This window comes from Schistocerca serialis, chromosome 4 (genome assembly GCF_023864345.2).
Source record: "Schistocerca serialis cubense isolate TAMUIC-IGC-003099 chromosome 4, iqSchSeri2.2, whole genome shotgun sequence".
In the NCBI taxonomy this organism is placed as follows: domain Eukaryota; kingdom Metazoa; phylum Arthropoda; class Insecta; order Orthoptera; family Acrididae; genus Schistocerca; species Schistocerca serialis.
The window spans coordinates 252,401,979-252,428,989 of record NC_064641.1 but is presented as its reverse complement, the minus strand read 5'-3'; the positions used below and the strand labels follow the sequence as shown (position 1 = coordinate 252,428,989).

The 27,011-nt window shown below is 46.3% G+C and overlaps 1 protein-coding gene across 1 annotated transcript; it reads right to left on the bottom strand.

The window, feature by feature from the left end:
* Positions 1 to 26,406, bottom strand: LOC126475467 (uncharacterized). Its single transcript, XM_050103350.1, has 2 exons — positions 26,331 to 26,406; positions 1 to 595 (listed from the first exon to the last, which is right to left on the bottom strand). The coding sequence occupies exons 1-2, from the start codon at positions 26,400 to 26,402 to the stop codon at positions 227 to 229; spliced, it is 441 nt and encodes a 146-aa protein (XP_049959307.1). The 5' UTR covers positions 26,403 to 26,406; the 3' UTR covers positions 1 to 226.
* Between the last annotated feature and the right edge of the window lie 605 nt (positions 26,407 to 27,011).

Below are 27,011 nucleotides of genomic sequence, written 5' to 3'. Positions count from 1 at the left end.
GACAGGAATGGCGGCGACACCGTGGAGGCAGCTCACGAGTGAGAATCCTGATTGATGGAATCGTTTGCAGAATCGGCGTCTGGCCCAGGAAAGCTGACATGTAGCGAGCTGGTCTCCTCTGACCTAAGTGCTGCCCTAAATACCACTCAGAGCTAGGATACCGCTGGGCCTCGTTTCGATCACGTGTCTTCTGTGGAAGAGAATAGGTCTGTGCGGCTTGCAGGCTCTAGTGGCGCTCGGGTCGCCTCCTAGTGGACGGACGAGCAGGGCTGCCGGTCTTCAGGAAAACTGTGTCCTGTGTATTAAACATCTTCAAAGCACTGGTGTGATGTTGGTTGCTGACACTACAGGCGTTAAGCTTCGGTACAGCACCCCATTGCAGAAGCGAGGAGATGATGAAGCTCGTCTGTGTCCCTGTAGTAGGTAAGTTGTGCGCTGGCAGCTGGGGCAGCTGGGAGAATGATACCCACATCCATTGATGTCGACCCTGGTGTGGCGTGTGGAGTTGGTGAAGGCCCCTCCAGTGAGTTGGCGGCCGGCAGTGGCTGGGGTGGTCTGGTAGTGTCCGAGTTGTATACTGTGGTTGGCTCCATTTCTGGAACAAAAGAAAATGGCTTTTTCTTCATCAGGAGGCTCCAAATGGTTCAAATGACTCTGAGCACTATGGGACTTAACTTCTGAGGTCATCAGTCCCCTAGAACTTAGAACTACTTAAACCTAACTAACCTAAGGATATCACACACATCCATGCCCGAGGAAGGATTCGAACCTGCGACCGTAGCGGTCGCTCGGCTCCAGACTGTAGCGCCTAGAACCGCACGCCCACTCCGGCCGGCAAATGCTGGTGAACTGTGGGGTCGAAGATAGAAAGCTGGGACCTGTGAGATCGGCTGTGAAGTTTCTTGGTATGAGATGAGCCGTCCTCTAAGACTGACCTATAGGATGCCAAATAAAGGGTGGCAACTTCATCCAGCGGATGATGACAGTCAAGTTTAGATATCCCCGTTTAGATGTGTGGACGAAACGTTCCACTGGTCAATTTGAAGCATCGTGGAACGGTGCTATGTGAACTAGGGAGACGCCATTTTTGTGGAGACTTCCGCAGATGCAAATTGGGGACCACTGTGTGTGAAACTGGTGTCAGAAAGTAATTCAGTGAAAAAAATGCTAGATAAGGTTTGAATAGTCAGCTATTTGATGTGGCAGACACGAGGGGGAGCACTCCTGTATAGCACAGGAACTGAAATAGTGCGTAGCAAAGCAAAAGCAGAAATACTGAACTTACTTTCCAGATGTTGTTTTACTCAAGGAGACACGGAAGGTACTGGCTCAGTTTACTTTGCATAGCATTGCTAAGATGAGTGGTGCAGATATTACTGTTAGCGGAATCGAGAAACAGCTGGAATAGTTAAAAACGGTTTCAGGACCCAACAGTATCCATGTCAGACTCCATACAGAATCTGCAATTGTACTATCTATCGTTTTAACCATAATTACTGTAGATATATTGTACAAAAAATTATGCCTAGTGATTAGGAAAAAGCATAGGTCACACCTGCCTACAAGAAGGGTAACAGAAGTGAGCCACAAATTTCCTGTCCAATCTCACTGATGTCTTAGAACATATTTTATTTTGTGCTCAAACATAGTGAAATATCTCATCAGTCACACGAAGCCCAATTTTCACATTTCTCATACGACGCCTGAAAGCCACGTATCAGGGAAATTAGGTAGACGCTGTATTCATTTACTTCTGAACAGCATTTGATCCGGTGCTAAACCTGCGTCTGTTGCCTAAAGTATCATTATACGGGGTGTAAAACAAAATTTGAGACTTGATTGAGGTCTTCTTGGAAGGCAGGACGAAACAGGACACATCATGAAGCATGAAGGCGTAATTGGTTTCGTAATGGAGGAAAATCTGGGTAAAAATTGTAGAAGGAGACCAAAACTCGACTACAACAAGCGAATTCAAGTGGACATACGTTGTAGTACTTTTGCAAAGATGAAGAGGCTTCCACAGTACTGATTAGCGCAGGGAGCTGCAACAAACCAGTTTTCGGAGTGATGACCACAACAGGACTCAAACTGACTGAGACATACGGGAAATAGCGGTATGATAGTGAGACAGAATGGAATCAAGTCGCATAGCTAGGTGTCCATAAAGGCACGAACTTACTTTTCTTTTCTTTAAGTGATCAGACACAGAGGACCGCGTGTAGCAACAAGGCTCAACTTCCAATGGATTGTGTTTTGTGTCTTCTGTCGCTAATCACCCTCTTCGACGACCTGCATAAAGTCATCGGTTCTATCTTTCCTCTTCTCTGTTTTGATCTTCTTAGTGGTCTTCTTCCTCAGGGAGTAAACTCCATAGGTTTCAAAGGTAGCCGAGCGGTCATAGGCGCTAAAGTCAAGGACTGTGCGGCTGGTCGCGGCGGAGGTTCGAGTCCTCCCTCGGGCATGGATGTGTCTGTTTGTCCTTAGGATAATTTAAGTAGTGTGTAAGCTTAGGGACTGATGACCTTAGCAGTTAAGTCCCATAAGATTTCACATTTGATTTCAAAGGCCACCTGTGTCCATCCATCCGAGCGACAAGTCCGACCCATACAAGCCGCTCGCTTCTCATCAGGCCTACAATGTTTGATCTATTGTAGATTTTAACCAGGTTCCAATTATACCGGATCCTCCATTCTCCAGTGATCTCATCTTGTGCCGGACCACACATATTAAGACTTTCCGCTCGAAAACGAGAGGAGCATTTAAATCTTTTTTCCGGATACTCCAAGTTTCGATCAGCGTTTTGTACAGCTATAGTTCGAAATTCCTTGAGAGACTGCACGATTTAAATGGCTGACTCAGACGGAATTATGATCTACGAGACTTTCGGCCTGAATCCTCGCTTTAATTTCTGCCTCACACTATTTGTCCTCTATAAAGATTGCCTCCAGATATTTTAAATTATGTACCCTTTTCTATGAACGGGTCCCGACTGGCGGAGTCTGGAGTGGGTCCAGCTCATCACCAGATACGCAGTTTTCGATTCTTTCACAAGGAGGGCGATTTTACTCGCTGCCACCTCCACGGTGTCGTTCAGCCGCATCAGTTCTTCATTAGACCTAGACAACAACGCCACATCGTCGGCAAATGTGAGATGTGTGATTTTCTCGCCCTCTACCTCGATCCTCTCGAAGTTCTCATGAAAATGTTCCCTCATTATCTTTTCGAGTGTCAGGTTGGACAATATGGTTGACACACCATCTCCCTGTCCCAGCCTGTGCTTATGTAAAAGTTCTCCGTCGCTTTGTTTCCGAGCTTCACTTTGTCTTTTGAATCAGTGAGACAAACTGGAACGAGGCCCACGAGTTTCTTGGGTATTGAAAACTCAGCTAGGCAATTTATTAGGCTCTCCCGGTGGATACAGCGATGCTGCTGCTGTGGTCTTCAGTCCTGAGACTGGTTTGATGCAGCTCTCTATGCTACTCTATCCTGTGCAAGCTTCTTTATCTCCCAATACGTACTGCAGCCTACATCCTTCTGAATCTGTTTAGTGTATTCATCTCTTGGTCTCCCTCTACGATTTTTACCCTCTACGCTTCCTTCCAATACTAAATTGGTGATCCCTTGATGCCTCAGAACATGTGCTACCAACCGATCCCTTGTTCTAGTCAAGTTATGCCACAAACTTCTCTTCTCCCCAATCCTATTCAATATTTCCTCATTAGTTACATGATCTACCCATCTAATCTTCAGCATTCTTCTGTAGCACGACATTTCGAAAGCTTCTATTCTCTTCTTGTCCAAACTATTTATCGTCCATGTTTCACTTCCATACATGACTACGCTCCATACAAATACTTTGAGAAACGACTTCCTGACACTTACATCTATACTCGATGTTAACAGATTTTTCTTCTTCAGAAACGCTTTCCTTGCCATTGCCAGTCTACATTTTATATCCTCTCTACTTCGACCATCATCAGTTATTTTGCTCCCCAAATAGCAATACTTCTTTACTACTTTAAGTGTCCCATTTCCTAATCTAATTCCCTCAGCATCACCCGATTTAATTCGACTACATTCCATCATCCTCGTTTTGCTTTTGTTTATGTTCATCTTGTATCCTCCTTTCAAGACACTGTCCATTCTGTTTAACTGCTCTTACAGGTCCTTTGCTGTCTCTCACAGAATTACAATGTCATCGGCGAACCTCAAAGGTTTATATTTCTTCTCCATGGATTTTAATACCTACTCCGAATTTTTCTTTTGTTTCCTTCACTGCTTGCTCAATATACAGACTGAATAATATCGGGGAGAGGCTACAACCCTGTCTCACTCCCTTCCCAACCACTGCTTCCCTTTCATGTCCCTCGACTCTTATAACTGCCATCTGGTTTCTGTACAAATTGTAAATAGTCTTTCGCTCCCTGTATTTTACCCCTGCCACCTTCAGAATTTGAAAGAGAGTATTCCAGTCAACATTGTCAAACGCTTTCTCTAAGTCTACAAATGCTAGAAAGGTAGGTTTGGCTTTCCTTAATCTAGCTTCTAAGATAAGTCGTAGGGTCAGTATTGCCTCACGTGTTCATGTTTTCTTAAACACTATGAAGAACACATGCACATCTTCATCACATTCTCACATCTTCTCAGTGAGCTGCAGTTGTTGCCGACAGTCATAAGGCCCTTTTTTTAAATTCTCTGTTATTGGCCAATCAGTTGTTCCACAAATGGTTGGATGCTCTCCGATATACAGTTACACAAGATCTTATAGCAGACGTTGTTGCAGACCATTTTTCATCTTTATTGCGTGTAGGGCAGATGACTGCTGTCTTTCAGTCTCCAGGAAGTCACGAACAACAAGTCATATTGGCGCTAGCAGACTACTGTTGGCTGCTGGGTTCCTTAGCGGGACACACGGCTGTGTGATGCTGGCACAGTTTGCCCAATTAAGCAGAGAGCCGGGCGAACTTTCACTGTCGGCGGCCGTCCGCTCTCCCTCGCATTGCGTACGCGGCCTCGCCAGCTCTATAAATGGCCAGCCTGCCTGCGGGCCCCCGCAGCAAAAGGAGGAAAACCAGCCTGTCAGAGTGCCAGATCCTTTCTCCTCCCCTGTCCGGCCCATCACCCAGCTGCCCGTGTCCCCAGCGTACACTGACCACACTGTGTGCGATCGAGAGTAGTTGGGGACGGAACAGTGCCAATGGGCGAGTTACTGGTGCCGTGACATGACGGACGAGATGACATCACTCCTCTCACAAGCACAACAGTCCTCGACCAGAATGTTGGTGTGTTATTTGGTACGCACGTCTACAACGGCACAATTATTGGACGACGTGATTATTGGAAACGGCATGACTTCGTCCCCCAACTGGCAGGTCAAATCACTAGCGCTAATTTAGAAACGGAACGCATTAACTTGAAATTGACCCACGCTTCGTTGGGTATTTTCGACATACCAATTGCAGGCAAGGTACAGGTACCTTCCGTCTGCTTCAGGACCCCATACGCAGCAGTGTTCGATGAACGTTTGTGTACACGGGAGGCTGGCAGCCACTGATTTATTTGAACAATGCGACGTTCCACGGAAGTATGTAGTTCTACTTGCACACACTGTCATTGTAGAGGTGATTTTGGACGTTAGTGGCAAGGGATTTCCGTGGTTTCTATTACGGTTCTGCATCTATAGAAATAACCTATACGTCACTGTAAAGTGAATGGCTGAGGAAATATCGTACCACCATGCCCTACTCACTGCTGGTGACGTCAGAAAACATCATTAAAGATCCCGAGACGAAAGTCAACAGGCAATACGTTACACAACAGTCCTTCGCGAGAACTACGTCGTCTTTCTTTCAAGGATTTCAGTTTAAGTTCCCAGAGCATTTTTGTTAAACTTTCCCATCTTACAATCCTAGCACCATTGTCTCCAAAGTCGTTCCATGTCTTTTGTCAAGATTTCTTGATAAGGACTCCTTATCGCTGATATAATCCTCTATAACTGGTCTCACTAGAGTCTTGTACGAGGTTTCCTTTACAGATGCATTGCATTTTCGCAGAACCCTTCCAAGAAATCTAAGTGTTCCATTAGCCTTCTCCAGTACTGATTTTATTCATCATCCCATTTCATTTCGTTTAGTAACATTACCCTACCTATGGGTTTATTTATCGATTGTCAGTTTTAATTTGTAGTTCACTGTTGCTATTCAAGTTTACATATTGCCATTTTGTCATTTGGAGATAGTGAGTGGAGCTGTGGAGAAATCGGAACATCTGCGACCTATTCTTCTGTTAGAGTTCAGTAGAGGGGTGACAGCAGCGGAAGCAGCCAGAAACATTTGCACCGTGTACGGGGATAACGCCATTGGACACAACACGGGAAGAAAATGGTTTTCTCGTTTCAAGGAGGATCATTTTGACATTAGTGGCTCTCCACGATCAACGAGACCTTTGGAGTTAGGTGAAGATCACTTAAATGCGTTAATTCACCATGGTCCACGTCAGTGTACTCGAGAACTGCCCATTGTGACGAACTGTGATCATTCACCATCGTGCGACATTTGCATGTAGTGGGGAAGGTTCAAAGATGGTATGTATGGGTACCGCATGCTTTAAGCCAAAATCACAAAAATCAGCAGGTGACCATATGTGCACCTCTGCTTGCTCGCCATCAATTGGCTCGTGAACAGCATGGACAATTCCTATCCAGTATTGTTTGACGAAGAGAAATAGTGTATTTAAGCTCACATTACAAAAAGAAAGGGATGATTGAGCCCAAACAAAGCACCAACTTGCTGCACAAAGACTTGAGCGCATCCACGAAAGGTAATGTTATGCATCTGGGGGAACAGCGGCGGTTTGATGTACTACGAATAGCTTCCCCAGGGTCTAACCATCACTGCTGACATTTATTGTCAACAATTGAGACGTCATGCAAACAAACTTCAAGAGCAATCAGGAAGACTGTGTACAATGCTGCTACTACACAATAACGCCCTCCCCATTCTGCTGGACTAACAAAAAACACTATCCAGGACTTGGGATGGAATGTCATTCCTCACTCATCTTATTCGCCTGAACCTGCGCTCTCAGGTTTTCACCTTTTCCTCTCTCTATCGACTAACCTTCAAGAAACTTCTTTTCCGGTTGAAAATGCGCTCCGAACATGGCTCCGAACATGGTTCTTCGGCTCAGAACCACGTGAATTCTGCAGCCACTGAATCTATAAGTTACCCGAGCATTAGCAGACTGCTGTAAAAAGTGAAGGAGAATGTATTATTGACAATTAAAGTCTCTGTTATGTGTATCTGCTGTGTTTATTGTACTTACGGAAAAACGATTCGAACTTATGCACAAAGCTAATACACTACTGCCCATTAAAATTGCTACACCACGAAGAAGACGTGCTACAGACGCGAAATTTTAACGACAGGAAGAAGATGCTGTGATATGCAAATAATTAGCTTTTCAGAGCATTCACACAAGGTTGGCGCAGGTGGCGACACCTACAACGTGCTGACATGAGGAAAGTTTCCAACCGATTTCTCATACATAAACAGCAGTTGGCCGGCGTTGCCTGGTGAAACGTTGTTGTGATGCCTCGTGTAAGGAGAACAAATGCGTACCATCACGTTTCAGATTTTGATAAAGGTCGGATCGTAGCCTATCGCGATTGCCGTTTATCGTATCGCGACATTGCTGCTCGCGGTGGTCGAGATCCAATGACTGTTAGCAGAATATGGAATCGGTGGGTTCAGGAGGGTAATACGGAACGCCGTGCTGGATCCCAACGGCCTCGTATCACTAGCAGTGATGACAGGCATCTTATCCGCATGGCTGTAGCATATCGTGCAGCCACGTCTCGATCCCTGAGTGAACAGATGGAGAAGTGTGCAAGACAACAACCATCTGCACGAACAGATCGAAGATGTTTGCAGCAGCATGGACTATCAGCTCGGAGACCATGTCTGTGGTTAGCCTTGACGCTGCATCACAGACAGAAGCGCCTGCGATGGTGTACTCAACGACGAACCTGGGTGCACGAATGGCAAAGCGTAATTTTTTCGGATGAAGACAGGTTCTGTTTATAGCATCATGATGGTCGCATCCGTGCTTGGAAACATCGCGGTGAACGCACATTGGAAGCGTGTATTCGTCATCGCCATACTGGCGTATCACCCGGTGTGATGGTATGGGGTGCCATTGGTTACACGTCTCGGTCACCTCTTGTTCGCATTGACGGCACTTTGGACATTGGACGTTACTTTTCAGATGTGTTGCGACCCGTGGCTCTACCCTTCATTCGATCCCTGCGAAACCCTACATTTCATCAGGATAATGTAAGACCGCATGTTGCAGGTCCTGAACGGGCGTTTCTGGATACAGAATATGTTCAACTGCTGCCCTGGCCAGCACATTCTCCAGATGTCTCACCAATTGATAACGTCTGGTCAAAGGTGACCGAGCAACTGGCTCCTCACACTACACCAGTCACTACTCTTGATGAACTGTGGTATCGTGTTGAAGCTGCATGGGCAGCTGTACCTGTACACGCCATCCAAGCTCTGTTTGACTCAAGGCCCAGGCGTATCAAACCTGTTATTACGGCCAGAGGTGGTTGTTCTGGGTACTGATTTCTCAGGATCTATGCACCCAAATTGCGTGAAAATGTAATCACATGTCAGTTCTAGTATAATATATTTGTCCAATGAATACCCGTTTATCATCTGCATTCCTTCTTGGTGTAGCAGTTTTAATGGCCAGTAGTGTACTTATACAATGTGACATACGCCATAGGTCTACAACTAATCTTTTATTATGATATATCGGGTGCTTTTCTTTATTAAAGGCATTTTCTTAATTATTCCGCATTTAAAGAGAGCTTGCCACTCGTTACTCAAAGTGGAAATTTTTCAACACCTTTCTACAATTACTTATGGTCGTCCAACGATGATATACACACAGCAGTGTCAGAGAACAACCTTAAAATGCTGCTAATCCACTCCGATAAATTGATTATTTATGAAAACATGAGTGGTCCTGTTACTCTACCTTGGGCGATACCCAATATTACTTTCCTCTCTGTGAATCATTCACCGTCCCGTGAAACGTACTGGATCCTATTACCCAAATACACTAAGGTGGCAAAAGTCATGTGATAGTGATATGCACATAAACAAATGGCGGTAGTACCACGTATCGCGTATACAAGGTATAAAAGGGCAGTGCTTTGGCGGAGATATCCTTTGTATTCAGGTGATTCATATTAAAAGGTTTCCGACGTGATTAGGGCCGCACGACGGGAGTTACACACTCTGGATGCGGAATGGTAGTTGGACCTAGAAGCACTGGACATTCCATTTCAGAAATTGGTAGGAAACTCAATATTTCTAGACCCACAATGTCAAGAGTGTGCCAAGAATACTACATTGCGGGCTTTACCTTTCATTACGGTCAACGCAGTGACCAATAGTCTTCATTTAACGACCGAGAGTAGTGGCGTTTGCTTAGACTTGTCAGTGCTAACAAACAAACAACAGTGGGTGAAATATCCACAATCGATGTGGGACGTACGACGAACGTATCCGTTAGAACAGACGATCGATGCGACTGCCATTGCTAACAGCAAAATATCGCTTACAGCGCCTCTCCTGAGCTTGTGAACATGTCGACTGGACCCTAGACGACTGGAAAATCGTGTTCTGGTCAGAGGAGTCCCGATTTCAGTTGTTAAGAGCTGATGGCAGATTTCGAGTGTGGCGCAGACCCTACGAAGACGTGGACCCAAGTTGTCAATAAGGCACTGTGCAAGTTGGTGGTGGCTCCATAATGGTGTGGGCTGTGTTTACATAGAATGGACTGGGTCCTCTGGTCCAAGTGAACCGATTATTGACTGGAAATGGTTATGTTCGGCTACGTGCAGACCATTTGTAGCCATTCATGGATTTCATGTTCCCAAACAATGACGGAATTTTTATGAATGACATTGCGCCATGTCATCGTGCCACAGTTGTTCGCGATTGGTTTGAAGAACATTTTGGACAATTCGAGCCAAGGAATTGGCCAGCCGGATAGCCTAACATGAATCCCATCGAATATTTATGGGACGTAATGGAGAGGTCAGTTCGTGCACAAAATTCTGCACCGGTAACACGTTTGGAATTATGGATGGCTATAGAGGCAGCATGGCTCAATGTTTCTGCAGAGGACTATCAACGACTAGCTGAGTCCATGCCATGTCGAGTTGGCTGGGCAGAAGGAGGTCCAACACAATATTAGGAGGTATCCCATAGTTCCGTCACCTCAGTGTAATCCAAGAACCAATCACATATCTGCAAAGATACTGCATGTGACGCCGGCCGATGTGACCGAGCGCTTCTAGGGGCTTCAGTCCGGAACCGCGCTGCTGCTACGGTCGCATGTTCGAATCCTGCCTCGGGCATGGATGTATATGATGTCCTTAGGTTAGTTAGATTTAAGTCTAGGGGACTGATGACCTCAGATGGTAAGTTCAAATGGCTCTGAGCACTATGGGACTTAAATTCTGAGGTCATCAGTCACCTAGAACTTAGAACTACTTAAACCTAACAAACCTAAGGACATCATACACATCCATGCCTGAGGCAGGATTCAAACCTGCGACCGTAGCGGTCGCGCGGTTCCAAACTGTAGCGCCTAGAACCGCTCGGGCACCCCGGCCGGCAGATGTTAAGTCCCATAGTGCTCAGATCCGTTAGAACCATTTTGAACTGCATGTGATCGTATCGTGGTTAGCAGAAGACGAAGTAATAGAGTGTCGGACACCTTCGGAAATCTGGAAAAACGGAATCTACCAGCTCAAATACGCCTTTTGTTTGCGAGATGTTATTTGTGAAGAAAGAAACTTCAGTTTCAAACGAGTTGTGTTTCCTGAATCTGTGACGATTCCTTGAGAGAAGCTTGTCTTCTCCACGAGCGTCATAATGTTTGGGCTTATAATCGTGCAATAGACGCATGTGAGTAATAATGGTTTGTAATTCTGTGCATACAATCTTATACCTTTGTTCCAGTCACAAGGGACAGTTCTCATCCTACAGCATGTGCGGTGTAAAATCTAAATGGAATTTCGTCAGGAACTGATGCCTTGTTGACTTTTAGCAGTGTTAATAACACTGAGGTTTGGAATATCGATATCTCTTACGTGCAAGTCTTTGCGGCGTTCAAACCTTAGTATTCCCAATGCTGTCCCTACTTCAATTTTGATACAGATAAATCAGAGCGGCGTTTCAGCAGCGTTAACTCCGCTGACCTGAAGACCGATTATCGTATTATCTTGCACTGAAGACCTACTTCCCGGTAGGTTCGATCAACGCGAGAGTATTACGAAAATACTCCCTTGCTGTAATTCAAACGGAAATCCTTATAGGGATGATGATGTTCTTTTCGAGGAACGCTATTGAGGAAGTTTAGAGAGCTGGAATTTGAAGCTGACAGCAGGACGATTCCACTGCCACCAACATACATCTCGCATGAGGACTGCGAAAACAAGATAAAGGAAATTAGGGCTCGCACGGAGGTTCATTTACAATCAATTTTCCTTCGCTCCTTTTTCAAGTGGAACAGGCAAGGTAACGACTAGAAGTGGTGCAAGATACCCTCTGCCACGCACCTTATGATGGTTTGCGGAGTACGTGTATAGATATAGATTAGCATTGTGTACACGAAATGCTTTGCCAGTAAAGTATCGTTTATAGAGGAGCTTCACTTTCCTATAAATATCCCAATAGACCGAAGTCGACCATTCGCCTTCCCAACAATCGACCTTACATGCTCGTTCCATTTCATATCGCTCTGCAGTGTGACAAATACGAGTATGTAATGGAGGTGACCGTGTCAAACAACACACCAGTAACACCGTACTCCAACAATGCAGGCTGTTTTGTCCTAATCATTGCGTTTACACGTGTTTCCCTGCGTTTAGAGCAAGCCGCCATTCGCTCACCAAACATAATCTCTGTCATCCTGAAAGATCCTACACTCATTCGACGAAGACACCTTCCCGCACACTGCTGCATCATTAGCACAGTCGCAGATTGCTGCTCATCCTATCCGTCAGATATGTCTACAGAGAACAAGAGCGGTCCAACCATAGTTTACTGACATACTTCTGACTATATCCTCGTCTCTGATGAACACTCGCCATCCCGTACAACGTACCGTGCTCGTTTATTTAAAAATAGTCCGGGACTCACTCACATATACCGGGTGATCAAAAAGTCAGTATAAATTTGAAAACTGAATAAATCACGGAATAATGTAGATAGAGAGGTACAAATTGACACACATGCTTGGAATTACATGGGGTTTTATGAGAACCCAAAAAAATACTAAAGTTCAAAAAATTGTCCGACAGATGGCGCTTCATCTGATCAGAATAGCATAATTAGCATAACAAAGTAAGACAAAGCAAAGATGATGTTCATTACAGGAAATGCACAATATGTCCACCATCATTCCTCAACAATAGCTGTAGTCGAGGAATGAGGTTGTGAACAGCACTGTAAAGCATGTCTGGAGTTATGGTGAGGCATTGGCGTCGGATGTTGTCTTTCAGCATCCCTAGAGATGTCGGTCGATCACGATACACTAGCGACTTCAGCTAACCCCAAAGCCAATAATCGTACGGTCTGAGGTCTGGGGACCTGGGAGGCCAAGCATGACGAAAGTGGCGACTGAGCACACGATCATCACCAAACGACGCGCGCAAGAGATCTTTCACGCGTCTAGCAATATGGGGTGGAGCGCCATCCTGCATAAACATCGTACGTTCCAGCAGGTGTTTATCAGCCAGGCTGGGGATGATACGATTCTGTAACATATCGGCATACCTCTCACCCGTCAGGGTAGCAGTTTTGCTGTCCAGCGCCATCTGTCGGACATTTTGTGGACTTTTTTTTCTAATAAAACCTCATATCATTCCAAGTATGTGTGTCAATTTTTACCTCTCTATCTACATTATTCCGTGATTTATTCAGTTTTCAAATTTATACTGACTTTTTGATCACCCGGTATGAACAATTGTTAACATTTTTTGCAGTGAGCCACCATGACAAACGCTTTCCGGAAACACAGGAATATAGAATCGGCCTGTTGCCCTTCGCTCATGGTTCGCTGGATATAGTGGGAGAAAAGGACAAAGGACGAGCTGAATTTCCCACGAGGGATGCTTTCTGAATCCGTTATGTTCAGTCATTACATACTTCTGAATGTGTGCTCTTGTTCGCTGGTCACCAGTATCAAGAGCATTCTACCTATCACTCAGTAAGCCTCTGTGGCGATCATACTAACTTTCAGACAGATATCTGATTTTACATCTACACATCAACAGAAGACGAAATTTACCTGGTCATGGCTGCGAGTTTTACTGCTAGTAATGTACAGATAGTATTGGGATGGGTGTTGGATCCAGTTTCAGATGTATTCTGGTAACTCTTGTCCTTTACAATCCTGTTTCCACAACCTATTTAATTATCTGTTGACTTTTTCTTGTTACTGTATTTCGTTTGATTCTCACAACAGCGCTAGTATTCACCATCCTAAAATACTTATACAATGTGTTATCTCATTTTACATAACAGCTGATATCCTAAATATTGCAAGTAATCTGTCAGCTTCGACACTGATCTCATCTGTTGCGATTTATCAGTCGACAGACTGATTCTCTAGAAACTAGCTTTAATATTGTCTCACATTTCAGTTACAGGAAACAAAAGTATTACGAGCACAGTGGGAGGCGTGCGAGAAAGCTCTATGCAGCCTTAAGGATAACCCTTTGCACACGGTGACTGTTTAGGAAAATATTTACTACGACCAGATCACGTAATGAATCATCTGTAAACGACGTTCCAAATTTCCGCTCCAACTTCCCATAATCCTCGTAATTAACTGTTAATTTTGGATACTAATACTATTTTAGTATTCAGGATATCTTCATATTTTGCTGTAAATCAATGGTTTTGGGCTTCAGTTGTGTATTCTGAAAACTTTTGCAGCAACAGCTTTCCGAAAAATCGTTTCTCCTTATTGTATTGTAGGTAATTATGTAATTAGATCCATTTTTCAACTTTTCCATTCGTTAATCTGTTCATTGGAAATCAGTGTTTGAAGTTTTACAATTTCTTCATAAACTTTGTTGTTACAAAGTCGACTGTTACAGCACAATATTACTTGTATATGTAACTTGTATAATATTGTCTTTTGAGGATATTATAACTGCTATATTGTGTCTCGCTTGGTTTCCCCCTTTCGCAGAGTTGTATTTTGTCCAAATTTGACAAACATTTCTGCTATTTCCTGCATTATTACGAGCGTTTTTAGTGAGCATAACCAACGAAAGTTCGCGATGCAAAATTAATGAATCTGCATGTTGTATCCCAACTTTTCCTCTCTTTATAACACCAACCACTTTTTAACTCCTGTATCTTTAGTTCTTAAACAAAATTTGAAATCTTTATAGCGTAACGGATCCTTAAATCGAAAGATAATCAGCGAGATTAATTTAGAGATATTTATTTATTGTTCCGATAAAGTTACTCCAGCCGCAATTGAGCCCCACTGTGAATGCTTTTGTCAGGCATGGGAGGAATTAGTTTGCAAGCTGTTCGATATCGCCCTGATAGCTGTTAAGCCATTGGAAGTTTCTGAGAATATTTGTGTTGGGCGAACTACCAAGAATCATATAACAAAGATACCGAAAGTACATTACGTAATAACCTCTGCCACGGATTCTGTCTCCTCTCCAGGAAACACAGGATCTATTATTAGATGGCAGTTTTTCTCCAAAACTGTCCTGTGACGGATATACAAGGTGTTTCAAAAATGACCGGTATATTTGAAACGGCAATAAAAACTAAACGAGCAGCGATAGAAATACACCGTTTGTTGCAATATTCTTGGGACAACAGTACATTTTCAGGCAGACAAACTTTCGAAATTACAGTAGTTACAATTTTCAACAACAGATGGCGCTGCGGTCTGGGAAACTCTATAGTACGATATTTTCCACATATCCACCATGCGTAGCAATAATATGGCGTAGTCTCTGAATGAAATTACCCGAAACCTTTGACAACGTGTCTGGCGGAATGGCTTCACATGCAGATGAGATGTACTGCTTCAGCTGTTCAATTGTTTCTGGATTCTGGCGGTACACCTGGTCTTTCAAGTGTCCCTACAGAAAGAAGTCACAGGGGTTCATGTCTGGCGAATAGGGAGGCCAATCCACGCCGCCTCCTGTATGTTTCGGATAGCCCAAAGCAATCACACGATCATCGAAATATTCATTCAGGAAATTAAAGACGTCGGCCGTGCGATGTGGCGGGGCACCATCTTGCATAAACCACGATGTGTTCGCAGTGTCGTCTAAGGCAGTTTGTACCGCCACAAATTCACGAAGTATGTCCAGATAGCGTGATGCAGTAATCGTTTCGGATCTGAAAAATGGGCCAATGATTCCTTTGGAAGAAATGGCGGCCCAGACCAGTACTGTTTGAGGATGCAGGGACGATGGGACTGCAACATGGGGCTTTTCGGTTCCCCATATGCGCCAGTTCTGTTTATTGACGAAGCCGTCCAGGTAAAAATAAGCTTCGTCAGTAAACCAAATGCTGCCCACATGCATATCGCCGTCACCAATCCTGTGCACTATATCGTTAGCGAATGTCTCTCGTGTAGCAATGGTAGCGGCGCTGAGGGGTTGCCGCATTTGGATTTTGTATGGATAGAGGTGTAAACTCTGGCGCATGAGACGATACGTGGACGTTGGCGTCATTTGGACCGCAGCTGCAACACGGCGAACGGAAACCCGAGGCCGCTGTTGGATCACCTGCTGCACTAGCTGCGCGTTGCCCTCTGTGGTTGCCGTACGCGGTCGCCCTACCTTTCCAGCACGTTCATCCGTCACGTTCCCAGTCCGTTGAAATTTTTCAAACAGATCCTTTATTGTATCGCTTTTCGGTCCTTTGGTTACATTAAACCTCCATTGAAAACTTCGTCTTGTTGCAACAACACTGTGTTCTAGGCTGTGTTCTAAGGAATAAACCATGTTGTCTACAGCACACTTGCACGTTGTGAACAGCACACGCTTACAGCAGAAAGACGACGTACAGAATGGCGCACCCACAGACTGCGTTGTCTTCTATATCTTTCACATCACTTGCAGCGCCATCTGTTGTTGAAAATTGTAACTACTGTAATTTCGAACATTTGTCCGCCTGAAAATGTACTGTTGTCCCAAGCATATTGCAACAAACGGTGTATTTCTATCGCTGCTCGTTTAGTTTTTATTGCCGTTTCAAATATACATTTTTGAAACACCCTGTAAAATCAGAATACAAAGAGCTGTTAAATCAGAATATTTAATCAACACTGAGAAATGGAATGCATATCAATACCAGTGATCTTTATATGAGTAAGAGGACTTTGGAAGCACACTGAGATGAGATGACGGTGCTTAGGCGAGTGGCAGTGTAGCAGAGTCACATATGGCCAGAGCGGCCACCCTCGAGGAAGTTCTCAGAAGGACCTACCGAAAGGGGTGCAGTCAATGCCATGCGGTCCACTGGACTTTCTTTTGCAGTGTCTTCACTGAGCACCGGAAGCACCACAGGCAACACAAATACGATTTCCTGAGGCATTACGCCTCCAGCAGCGACCATTTAACGTCTCAGAAGTGGAAAGAGAAGGAATGCTGTTTTTAGCAAGGTTCAGGAAAGCACTATTGTGCGCAAAACGTAGAAAGCTGGGTTTCTTTCTAACACACCGGACGCTATACATAACATCTATAACATACACTCCTGGAAATGGAAAAAAGAACACATTGACACCGGTGTGTCAGACCCACCATACTTGCTCCGGACACTGCGAGAGGTCTGTACAAGCAATGATCACACGCACGGCACAGCGGACACACCAGAAACCGCGGTGTTGGCCGTCGAATGGCGCTAGCTGCGCAGCATTTGTGCACCGCCGCCGTCAGTGTCAGCCAGTTTGCCGTGGCATACGGAGCTCCATCGCAGTCTTTAACACTGGTAGCATGCCGCGACAGCGTGGACGTGAACCGTATGTGCAGTTGACGGACTTTGAGCGAGGGCGTATAGTGGGCATGCGGGAGGCCGGGTGGACATACCGCCGAATTGCTCAACACGTGGGGCGTGAGGTCTCCACAGTACATCGATGTTGTCGCCAGTGGTCGGCGGAAGGTGCATGTGCCCGTCGACCTGGGACCGGACCGCAGCGACGCACGGATGCACGCCAAGACCGTAGGATCCTACGCAGTGCCGTAGGGGACCGTACCGCCACTTCCCAGCAAATTAGGGACACTGTTGCTCCTGGGGTATCGGCGAGGACCATTCGCAACCGTCTCCATGAAGCTGGGCTACGGTCCCGCACACCGTTAGGCCGTCTTCCGCTCACGCCCCAACATCGTGCAGCCCGCCTCCAGTGGTGTCGCGACAGGCGTGAATGGAGGGACGAATGGAGACGTGTCGTCTTCAGCGATGAGAGTCGCTTCTGCCTTGGTGCCAATGATGGTCGTATGCGTGTTTGGCGCCGTGCAGGTGAGCGCCCAATCAGGACTGCATACGACCGAGGCACACAGGGCCAACACCCGGCATCATGGTGTGGGGAGCGATCTCCTACACTGGCCGTACACCACTGGTGATCGTCGAGGGGACACTGAATAGTGCACGGTACATCCAAACCGTCACCGAACCCATCGTTCTACCATTCCTAGACCGGCAAGGGAACTTGCTGTTCCAACAGGACAATGCACGTCCGCATGTATCCCGTGCCACCCAACGCGCTCTAGAAGGTGTAAGTCAACTACCCTGGCCAGCAAGATCTCCGAATCTATCCCCCATTGAGCATGTTTGGGACTGGATGAAGCGTCGTCTCACGCGGTCTGCATGTCCAGCACGAACGCTGGTCCAACTGAGGCGCCAGGTGGAAATGGCATGGCAAGTCGTTCCACAGGACTACATCCAGCATCTCTACGATCGTCTCCATGGGGGAATAGCAGCCTGCATTGCTGCGAAAGGTGGATATACACTGTACTAGTGCCGACATTGTGCATGCTCTGTTGCCTGTGTCTATGTGCCTGTGGTTCTGTCAGTGTGATCATGTGATGTATCTGACCCCAGGAATGTGTCAATAAAGTTTCCCCTTCCTGGGACAATGAATTCACGGTGTTCTTATTTCAATTTCCAGGAGTGTATAATAAGGGCCCACAGTTTTGGGTGCCTCTGAAACTGTGGGATGCCGCCGAACGTTGACTTCACAAAAACACAGTATAGGAACTGCCAGGGTTGGCTAAACTACATAAACTGAAAGTTAGAGGAACTCTATTGTGCTGCTGAGGGGCAACTCCGTTGGCCACAGAGAGAGATAGAAAAAGAGTGTGAGACCTTTTTTCAACACTGAATGATAGAACACACGTTACTGGTTAACCACCTGAAGAAAAACTCAGAGAAGGGGACCAGTATCGTCTAAGGAATATTTTTAACAGTTGGTGCCTGGAGTGTCCATACCCAACCAATCTGAACGGAGTGAAGAGCGCAAAACTTAGAGATACGGGTTTTGCTTTCAGTAATCATTTGGTACAAAAATACTTCACTTCTTGGTCTCTGGGAGTCTTCTCCACCAGACGTCACCTAGTCATCACAACCAGCGCTTATATCCAAGCAGATAAGCTGAGGGTCTTGGAAAGATTTCGGGCTGGCTTGAACTTAGCCGCTAGCGATGGACGTTGGTGTGCCACCAATGACTGATTCTTAGCCTCCACCTGTAGATTGACATAGTGAAATCGTGGCACGACCACAAGATGATATATAGGAACAGTAAAACCTTTTTATAGAATTTTAATAACTTCGAGCTTCACTCTGAAGCCTTGTTTTCAGATTCAAATTATCAGTGTGTTTTCTAATCCTGCCACAGATGCTACGCATTCCCTTATCTAGTACCATCTGTCTTTTACTCATATACTAACATCACAACAATCACGGTACAAATTTGCGACTGCAGTTGTTTCAGTTTATACGTGATACTACCGTCTTACCATAGCCCTTGCAGATGTGCCAAGATTGTACTTCTGTATTATTATTGCTTGTCAGATGATTTATGAGTCACTTTATCGTTATAAATGAATTGATTATGATTCTTGTTTCATCTAGTAGTCATTGAATTTCCAATTCTTTATTTTAGAGGCTGTCTAATTAAGCCACGTCAGATCACATGGCCAATTAGCATACTTCCAGAGTAGATGACCCTGGTGACTTATGCTATCATTATTTTACCATTAGTCAGTGATAGGTGTAGGGGGGAGGGGGGCACAGAGAACTCAGGTGCTACAATCTTCCCTTTCGCCACCAGTGCTGTCATCCACTAAAACTGGAACTGAGACAGTGTGATGCACTTCACTTGTAGGGAAGACTGCTGTGACCAGTGGCAGGGGGAGGCACGCGCAAAAGGGTAGGGGTCTACTAACGGTAGGCAGTTAGAACCTACGGTGAATAGTGGTACTCCTTAGAGAAGTGACAGCAGTAGATGGGCAGCATCACCGTGTGCACTAAGTACGCATGTCTATGGGGCTTCATTCAAAGCATAGAGGGGACCAGTTGGAGGTTATGCTACACATTGGAACGAACGATGCCTGTCACTTGGTCTCTGAGGTCATAATTGGTCCATTCGAGAGAGTAGCGGAGAAGGTGAGAAACATGAGTTTTGCTCACGGAATTTCAACGAATTTCACAGTCTGCAGTAATGACCCAAAGAGCTTCCCATGGACATCTGGTTCTGAGCGTACGAGAAGACTTGGACCAGAAAATTAATAGGTTGTGTGACAAGCTAGACTGTGACTTACTAGACTTACGACACAAGTTTGAAAACTGTAGGATCCCCCTAAATGGATGATGTGTGCATTACTTATGGGGGGGCTGGTACCCAAGTAGTCGATAGTGTGTGTAGTTCACAAGGTCTTTTTAGATTAGACAACTCTCCATCCAGTCAAGATAATGATAGCTGTAGGAGACTGAGAAGTATTAGTGTAAGGAACAAAGATATACCCCTCCCCCCAAAGATGAGACGATATAACTCCTAGCGATAAACTACCGAATCATACGCCATAACGTCCCAGGGTTTGAGCAGTCCTAAAATGCAGGGGAGTGCATATAAACTACAGAAAGCTGGCTGGGATAGGCTAATGGGAAATCCATGTGGTGTATTCAACGCTACAGACAGCAAACTCAAATCAACCGAGATAGAAATTGAAGCTGCATGCGAAATTGTTTGGGAAAGACTCGGTATCAATGGTAGCAATAAACGTATAATCTGGTAGATAAGACACATCCTAAAGCGTCAAGGAATCGTCAGTGTGGTGATAGAGGGAGACGTGGGAATGGAGGTAAAAATTGTAAAGTGAGACCAAGACTTGACTACAATAAACAGCTTGAAATAGAAATAGCTGGCAGCTGTTATCCAGAGATGGGGAGGCTTTCGCAGGATGGACTCGCATGGAAAGTTGCAGTTTTAGGACTGAAGACCATGACAACGACAACGATAAAGTACAGAACTGAAGCTACACTTCAACATGTCTCAGCCGGCCGCGGTGGTCTAGCGGTTCTAGGCGCTCAGTCGGAGCCGCGCGACTGCTACGGTCGCAGTTTCGAATCCTGCCTTGGGCATGGATGTGTGGGATGTCCTTAGGTTGGTTAGGTTTAAGTAGTTCTAAGTTCTAGGGGGCTGATGACCTCAGAAGTTTAGTCCCATAGTGCTCAGAGCCATTTGAACATGTCTCATTCTAAACTTTAGCTATACTGCTCGATATCAATTGGCGATGTACTATTGCGTTTGCCTTTTTTTACCATACTTACTGAGTTGTTCAACCCTGCCTCAAACACATACCTCCCCGCGCTAATGAATAAACTAAATAATGCGTATGCATGTGGATGTGGCTGGTTAAGTGCTAAAGTGACAAACTATAAATCCAACAGTTCAATCCCCAGTCAGTTCTAGTATTTTATCTGTCACTTATCACTTCTTACTGACAATGTTCGTTACGTAAGTCAGTTCAAAGGTCAAAGGAAGACAATGGGCCGGCCGCGGTGGTCTCGCGGTTCTAGGCGCGCAGTCCGGAACCGTGCAACTGCTACGGTCGCAGGTTCGAATCCTGCCTCGGGCATGGATGTGTGTGATGTCCTTAGGTTAGTTAGGTTTAAGTAGTTCTAAGTTCTAGGGGACTGATAACCACAGCAGTTGAGTCCCATAGTGCTCAGAGCCATTTGAACCTTTTTTTTTAAGGCAATGGAGTACCAACTCCATTAGGACTATGCCTAGTAAAGCGCTGTGGCGTTCACCACACATTTCGGTTGAAGGTAGCTTTATATTTTATGTTTTCGTTGCAGCTGAAGTTCCAAAAAGTTTTTGCGTTGCCAAGTCCATGTCAACTGTGGTGTTATGGTCGTGGAATTTGTAAAGTCGATGAAGTGTTGGCAGAAGAGCCAACACCGTGTTGCTAGAGGAGGCCGAAATGCACGCTTTTAAGCTCACGCAGATTGGTGTGAGGTCTGGAACAAGGTAAAGTAATTATCCTATAAAGAAAAGAACGTAGTTCTTGGAATACTTAACTTTAATCCACAATTGGAGAACATCGCTCTTGTTTACACATTATTAACAATCTCAATAAAAACTGGTAATGGCGCCGTGCTAGGTCGTAGCAAATGACGTAGCTGAAGGCTATGCTAACTATTGTCTCGGCAAATGAGAGCGTATTTGTCAATGTAGCATCGCTAGCAAAGTCGGCTGTACAACTGGGGCGAGTGCTAGGAAGTCTCTCTAGACCTACCGTGTGGCGGCGCTCGGTCTGCAATCACTGACAGTGGCGACACGCGGGTCCGGTGTATACTAATGGACCGCAGCCGATTTAAAGGCTACCACCTAGCAAGTGTGTCTGGCGGTGACACCACATTCCTCCCCCGCAAATCGGCGTACGGTTGTGTTATAAGGCTTCCGCCCGCCGTGGGGAGGACCCCATGTTGACGTATGCGACGAGGTGGGGAGCCTAACAACAGGCGAGGCTGTGCCACCCGCATCCGGCCATTCGGTCCGAGGGGAGCTAGGAAACGCCTGAAAACCTAGTCCAGGGTGCACGCCAACATGCGGTGTATGCGCCCGTAAAGAGACAGGAGGGGCCGTAGGTCGACCTCCATCAGAACGGGGCACCCGACGGGCGAAGACGACATCTGGTCCGGAGCGGGCAAGAGTTCCTTGTCGGAGGACAGCTTGTCACGGGAAGCGATCGGCGGCGCGTGACCCAGGGAGGCGCATGGCGGCTGCCGCGAAGCGTCCACTGCGGGCGTCGCCGGCGGGAGAACAGGCGGCGGCGGCGGCGGCGCGTCGCCATGGGGCAAAATGGAAGGCAGCGTCGGGAACACCTGGGGATGAGGCGAGCCAGTAGATGGGTCCCCAGGGCGCTGACCGGACGGCACCGTCGCTGAAAGCAGACGGGGAGCGGCAGAACCCAGGCGACGACAGAGGCGCAGCTGATGGAGATGCCGACACACCTCACCAGAGGCCCCCAAAACCATAGCGCGGCCGAGGCAGCGAAGAATGCGCCTTGCGAGCCAACGCCGTGAACCTCGATAGTTGCGATAGTATACAACGTCGCCTGGGGCAAAAGCAGGTGTCTGCCGCAGCACAGGAACTTGATGCAGCGGATGTAGCAAAGACATCAAGGTTCGATGAGGACGACCGTGGAGCAACTCAGCCGGCGAGCGACCATCTCGGGGCTGAGAGCGATACGAGGACAAGAAGAGCAATAACGCGTCCTCCCGAGAATGCGACTCTTTCAACTTCAACATCTGTGACTTGAAAGTCCGAACCAATCGTTCAGCGGCACCGTTTGACTGAGGCGAAAACGGCGCGGACGTCAGATGTTGAATACCATTGGCCTTGCAGAATGACTGAAATTCTGCGGACATGAATTGTGGGCCATTGTCGGAAACAATAGTCTGTGGAAAACCTTCAATACAAAAGATAGCAGATAACGCTTGGATGGTGGCAGATGACGTCGTGGAAGACATCCGGACAACAAAAGGAAAATTACTGAATGAATCTAACACAACCAACCATCCAGAATGGACCAGCAAAATCTATGTGTAAGGGTTGCCGAGGGGAAGTGGCTTTTGGCCATGCAAAGAATTTCCGCGGTGGTGCGGATTGTTGTTCAGCACACGCCATGCAAGAAGAGCACATATTCGTAATCGCAGCATCGATCCCAAACCAAGTACAGTGCTGACGAGCAAGTTGTTTCGTTCTCACTATACCCCAATGTCCTTGGTGGAGAAGCCGTAAGACAGAGGACCATGGACTGATCATTATCAGAACGCAACAGCAAAACACCACGTCGAACAAAAAGTCTCTCCTTGTGAGCAAAAAATAGGCGAACCAACGGATCCTCGATCCGTGACTTTGACAAGGGCCATTGCGTGGCAACAAAACGCAAAACGGTAGCAAGGATAGGGTCAGCAGCTGTGGCTGTAGCTACACGACGAAAATCAATCGGAAACGATTCGACCACGTCAGCGGTTTCCGCATCAATGAACATGCAAGCAAGTTCGGAAGAATCGAATGCTCTATCCTCAGCAACAGGCAAACGGGACAACGCATCGGCGTTTCCGTGCTGAGCAGTGGACCGATACAAGATATCATAGCGGTACTGCGAGAGGAAAATTGGCCAGCGAATGAATGTCTGCGCTGTACGTGGAGGTACAGGCTTGTTCAGATGAAAAAGCGACGTCAAAGGTTTGTGGTCTGTGATGATGGTAAAGTGACGACCATACAAGAAATCATGAAACTTTGCGACACCAAATACGAGAGCCAAAGCTTCTTTCTCTATCTGGGAATAATTTCTTTGCGCAGACGAGAGTAATTTGGACGCAAAGGCAATAGGGCGATCATGCGATCCATCTTTGTGCGCAAGCACAGCACCGATCCCGAAATCCGATGCATCTACCATCAACAAAAGGGGTTTCTGGGGATCGAATGGCGTAAGGCAAGTATTGGAAAGCAACGCCGATTTCAACTGGCGAAAGGCGCGTTCGCATTCCGTCGTCCAGACGAACGGAACACCTTTACGGCGTAAGCGATGAAGCGGAGCTGAAATGGAAGGGGCGTGGCGCACATATTTGTTATAGTAATTTATTTTTCCCAGCACACTCTGTAGCTGCTTCAAATTCTGTGGCGAAGGCAAGTCTTGTATGGCACGGAGGTGCTCTGGACTGGGGTGTATGCCTTGGGCATTGAGTACATGGCCCAGATATGGTAAGTCACGAGCAAAAAACACACATTTGTCCTTCCACAAGCGAAGACCATTTTGTCGCAAGACCTGAAATTATGTTCTGAGATTGGCTAAATGTTCTTGCTCCGTCTTTCCGGAAATCACAATATCGTCCAGATGGTTTGCTGCAGTAGGGACCGACGCACAAACAGTTTGCAGATACTGCTGAAACAATGCAGGGGCGGATGCACACCTGAATGGCAGTCGTTTGAAGCGATACAAACCAAGATGCGTGTTAACCACCAAAACGCGCTGGGATTCTTCGTCCACCGATATTTGCAAGTACGCATCTGCTAGGTCCAACTTCGAAAAATATTTACCCGGGCGCAGTTTGTCAAAAAGGTCTTCTGGGCGGGGTAAAGGAAAAGTTGCATTCACTAGTTGTGGATTCACTGTAGCTTTGAAGTCCACACAAAGTCTCAATTTTCCTGAAGGTTTTGGCAATATTACTAAGGGTGAAGCCCAGAGAGAAGCGTGCACACGTTCAATCAGACCTTGTGATTCCAAATCGTGTAATGTTCTTGTGACCTCATCACGCAATGCGTGGGGAACATTGCGCGCTCTGAAAAATTTCGGTTGCGCGTTTACTTTCAGTTCCAAACGTGCTTTATAGTTCTTAGCGCAACCAAGGCCCATTGCAAAAAGTCTGCAAATTCTGCACATAGACGAAAAACACTGTGGGAAGGCACAGTCTGGTTCACTGATAGGACCTGATTTACTACAGACCTGTTAAGCAACTGAAATAAATCTAAACCAAACAAGTTCACTGCAGAAGAAGAACGAAGTACGTAAAACGACACAAGTTTTGCTTGTCCCTTGTATGTTGCAAGAAGGCTGCACTGTCCTAACACAGGGATATTCTGACCGGAATAGCTATTTAACTTAACTTTTGCGGCACGCAATGGAGGTGTGCCCAGTTGTTTGTACGTGTCTTTATTGATAAATGAAACTGCAGCTCCGGTATCGAGCTCGAATGGTATCACGTTGCCATGAATGTCCAAGTCTACAAAAAGTTTATTGTCCTGCTGACGACAAGAGCGACTGTCTCGTGCAACGTGAACAGACACTGGTACAGAAGCACTTGCGACTTGACGCGATTTCCGGCGATGTCGAAGCACACTATTTGTGGGACGAACACAGTCACTGTTAGAGAGAGTGGCACTGGGCGGAGTGGATTGAACTACATGAATATCCATGGGCGAAGGTTCACGAGCCTCAGTATTCGTGGTTCGCTTCCAGCGCGAAGCAAAGGGCCTGGAATGGTTGTGAGTGTCCGATCTAAGCTTTTTCTGGCAAACACTCTGAACATGTCCTTTTTTATTACAGAAAAAGCAAATAGCCTGGCGGGACGGGCAATTCTCACGCCAATGTCTAGTTGCACACCGCGGACATGATTTTAGCACTGCATTTGCGTGCTTGCGCGGCACACGTAGCGGAGATCTTGGCGGCAGCTGCGCGGACGGGCACGAGGGCGGCTGTTTACTGTTCCGTGCAGCGCGCCCGGCGGGCCGGTTAATGTGACACACGGCTGGCGAAGTTTCAAATGATTCCTAAGCAAAGTCAAGTGTGTCTTGCCTATCCAATATGTCCATCACTTGTTCAAGGGAGGGATTGACTAGTTTCAAAATCTGTTCCCGTATACGAACATCAGAAACGTTCTGTGCAACTGCATCACACACCATAGTATCTGAGTAAGGGAGGCCACATTCACACTCAAAAGCACAATCCCTAGTAAGGCCTTGCAAAGTTGCAACCCACTCCCGATTAGTTTGACCGGCCGTATGTTTTGTACGAAAGAACGTATACCGTTTTGCAACGACATTGACTGATTCTTTGAAATATGCATCTAGTGCAGACAAAATTTCTTCATAGGACAGCGTTGCCACGTCGCGTTGGGGAAATAATTTCACTATCACACGGTAGGTGGACACTCCGACACATGCCAACAAAAAAGGCTGCCGCTCGTTACCTTGAATTCTGTAGGCGGCGAGATGGAATCCAAATTGGCGTGACCACTCCGTCCAGCTTTCCAGTGCCGCATCAAAAGGACGAAAAGGTGGTGCAACTGCGTGTTGTGGCTGCGGAAGCGGTGGAGCGGCTGCTGCCGCATCGTTTTGCATCGCACGTTGACCCTGGATGAGCTGTCCAATGGCATCCTAAAAGGCCTGCGTCTGCTGATTCTGCAAGCGATAAAATTCGGACAGTACATATGGCGAAGCCATGACACAAGTAATGCAGTCTATCAATACGAACACAAAATCCTCGGCGCCATGTGATGTGTTGGCAGAAGAGCCAACACCGTGTTGCTAGAGGAGGCCGAAATGCACGCTTTTAAGCTCACGCAGATTGGCGTGAGGTCTGTAACAAGGTAAAGTAATTATCCTATAAAGAAAAGGACGTGGTTCTTGGAATACTTAACTTTAATCCACAATTGGAGAACATCGCTCTTGTTTAGACATTATTAACAATCTCAATAAAAACTGGTAATGGCGCCTTGCTAGGTCGTAGCAAATGACGTAGCTGAAGGCTATGCTAACTATCGTCTCGGCAAATGAGAGCGTATTTGTCAGTGTATAATCGCTAGCAAAGTCGGCTGTACAACTGGGGCGAGTGCTAGGAAGTCTCTCTAGACCTACCGTGTGGCGGCGCT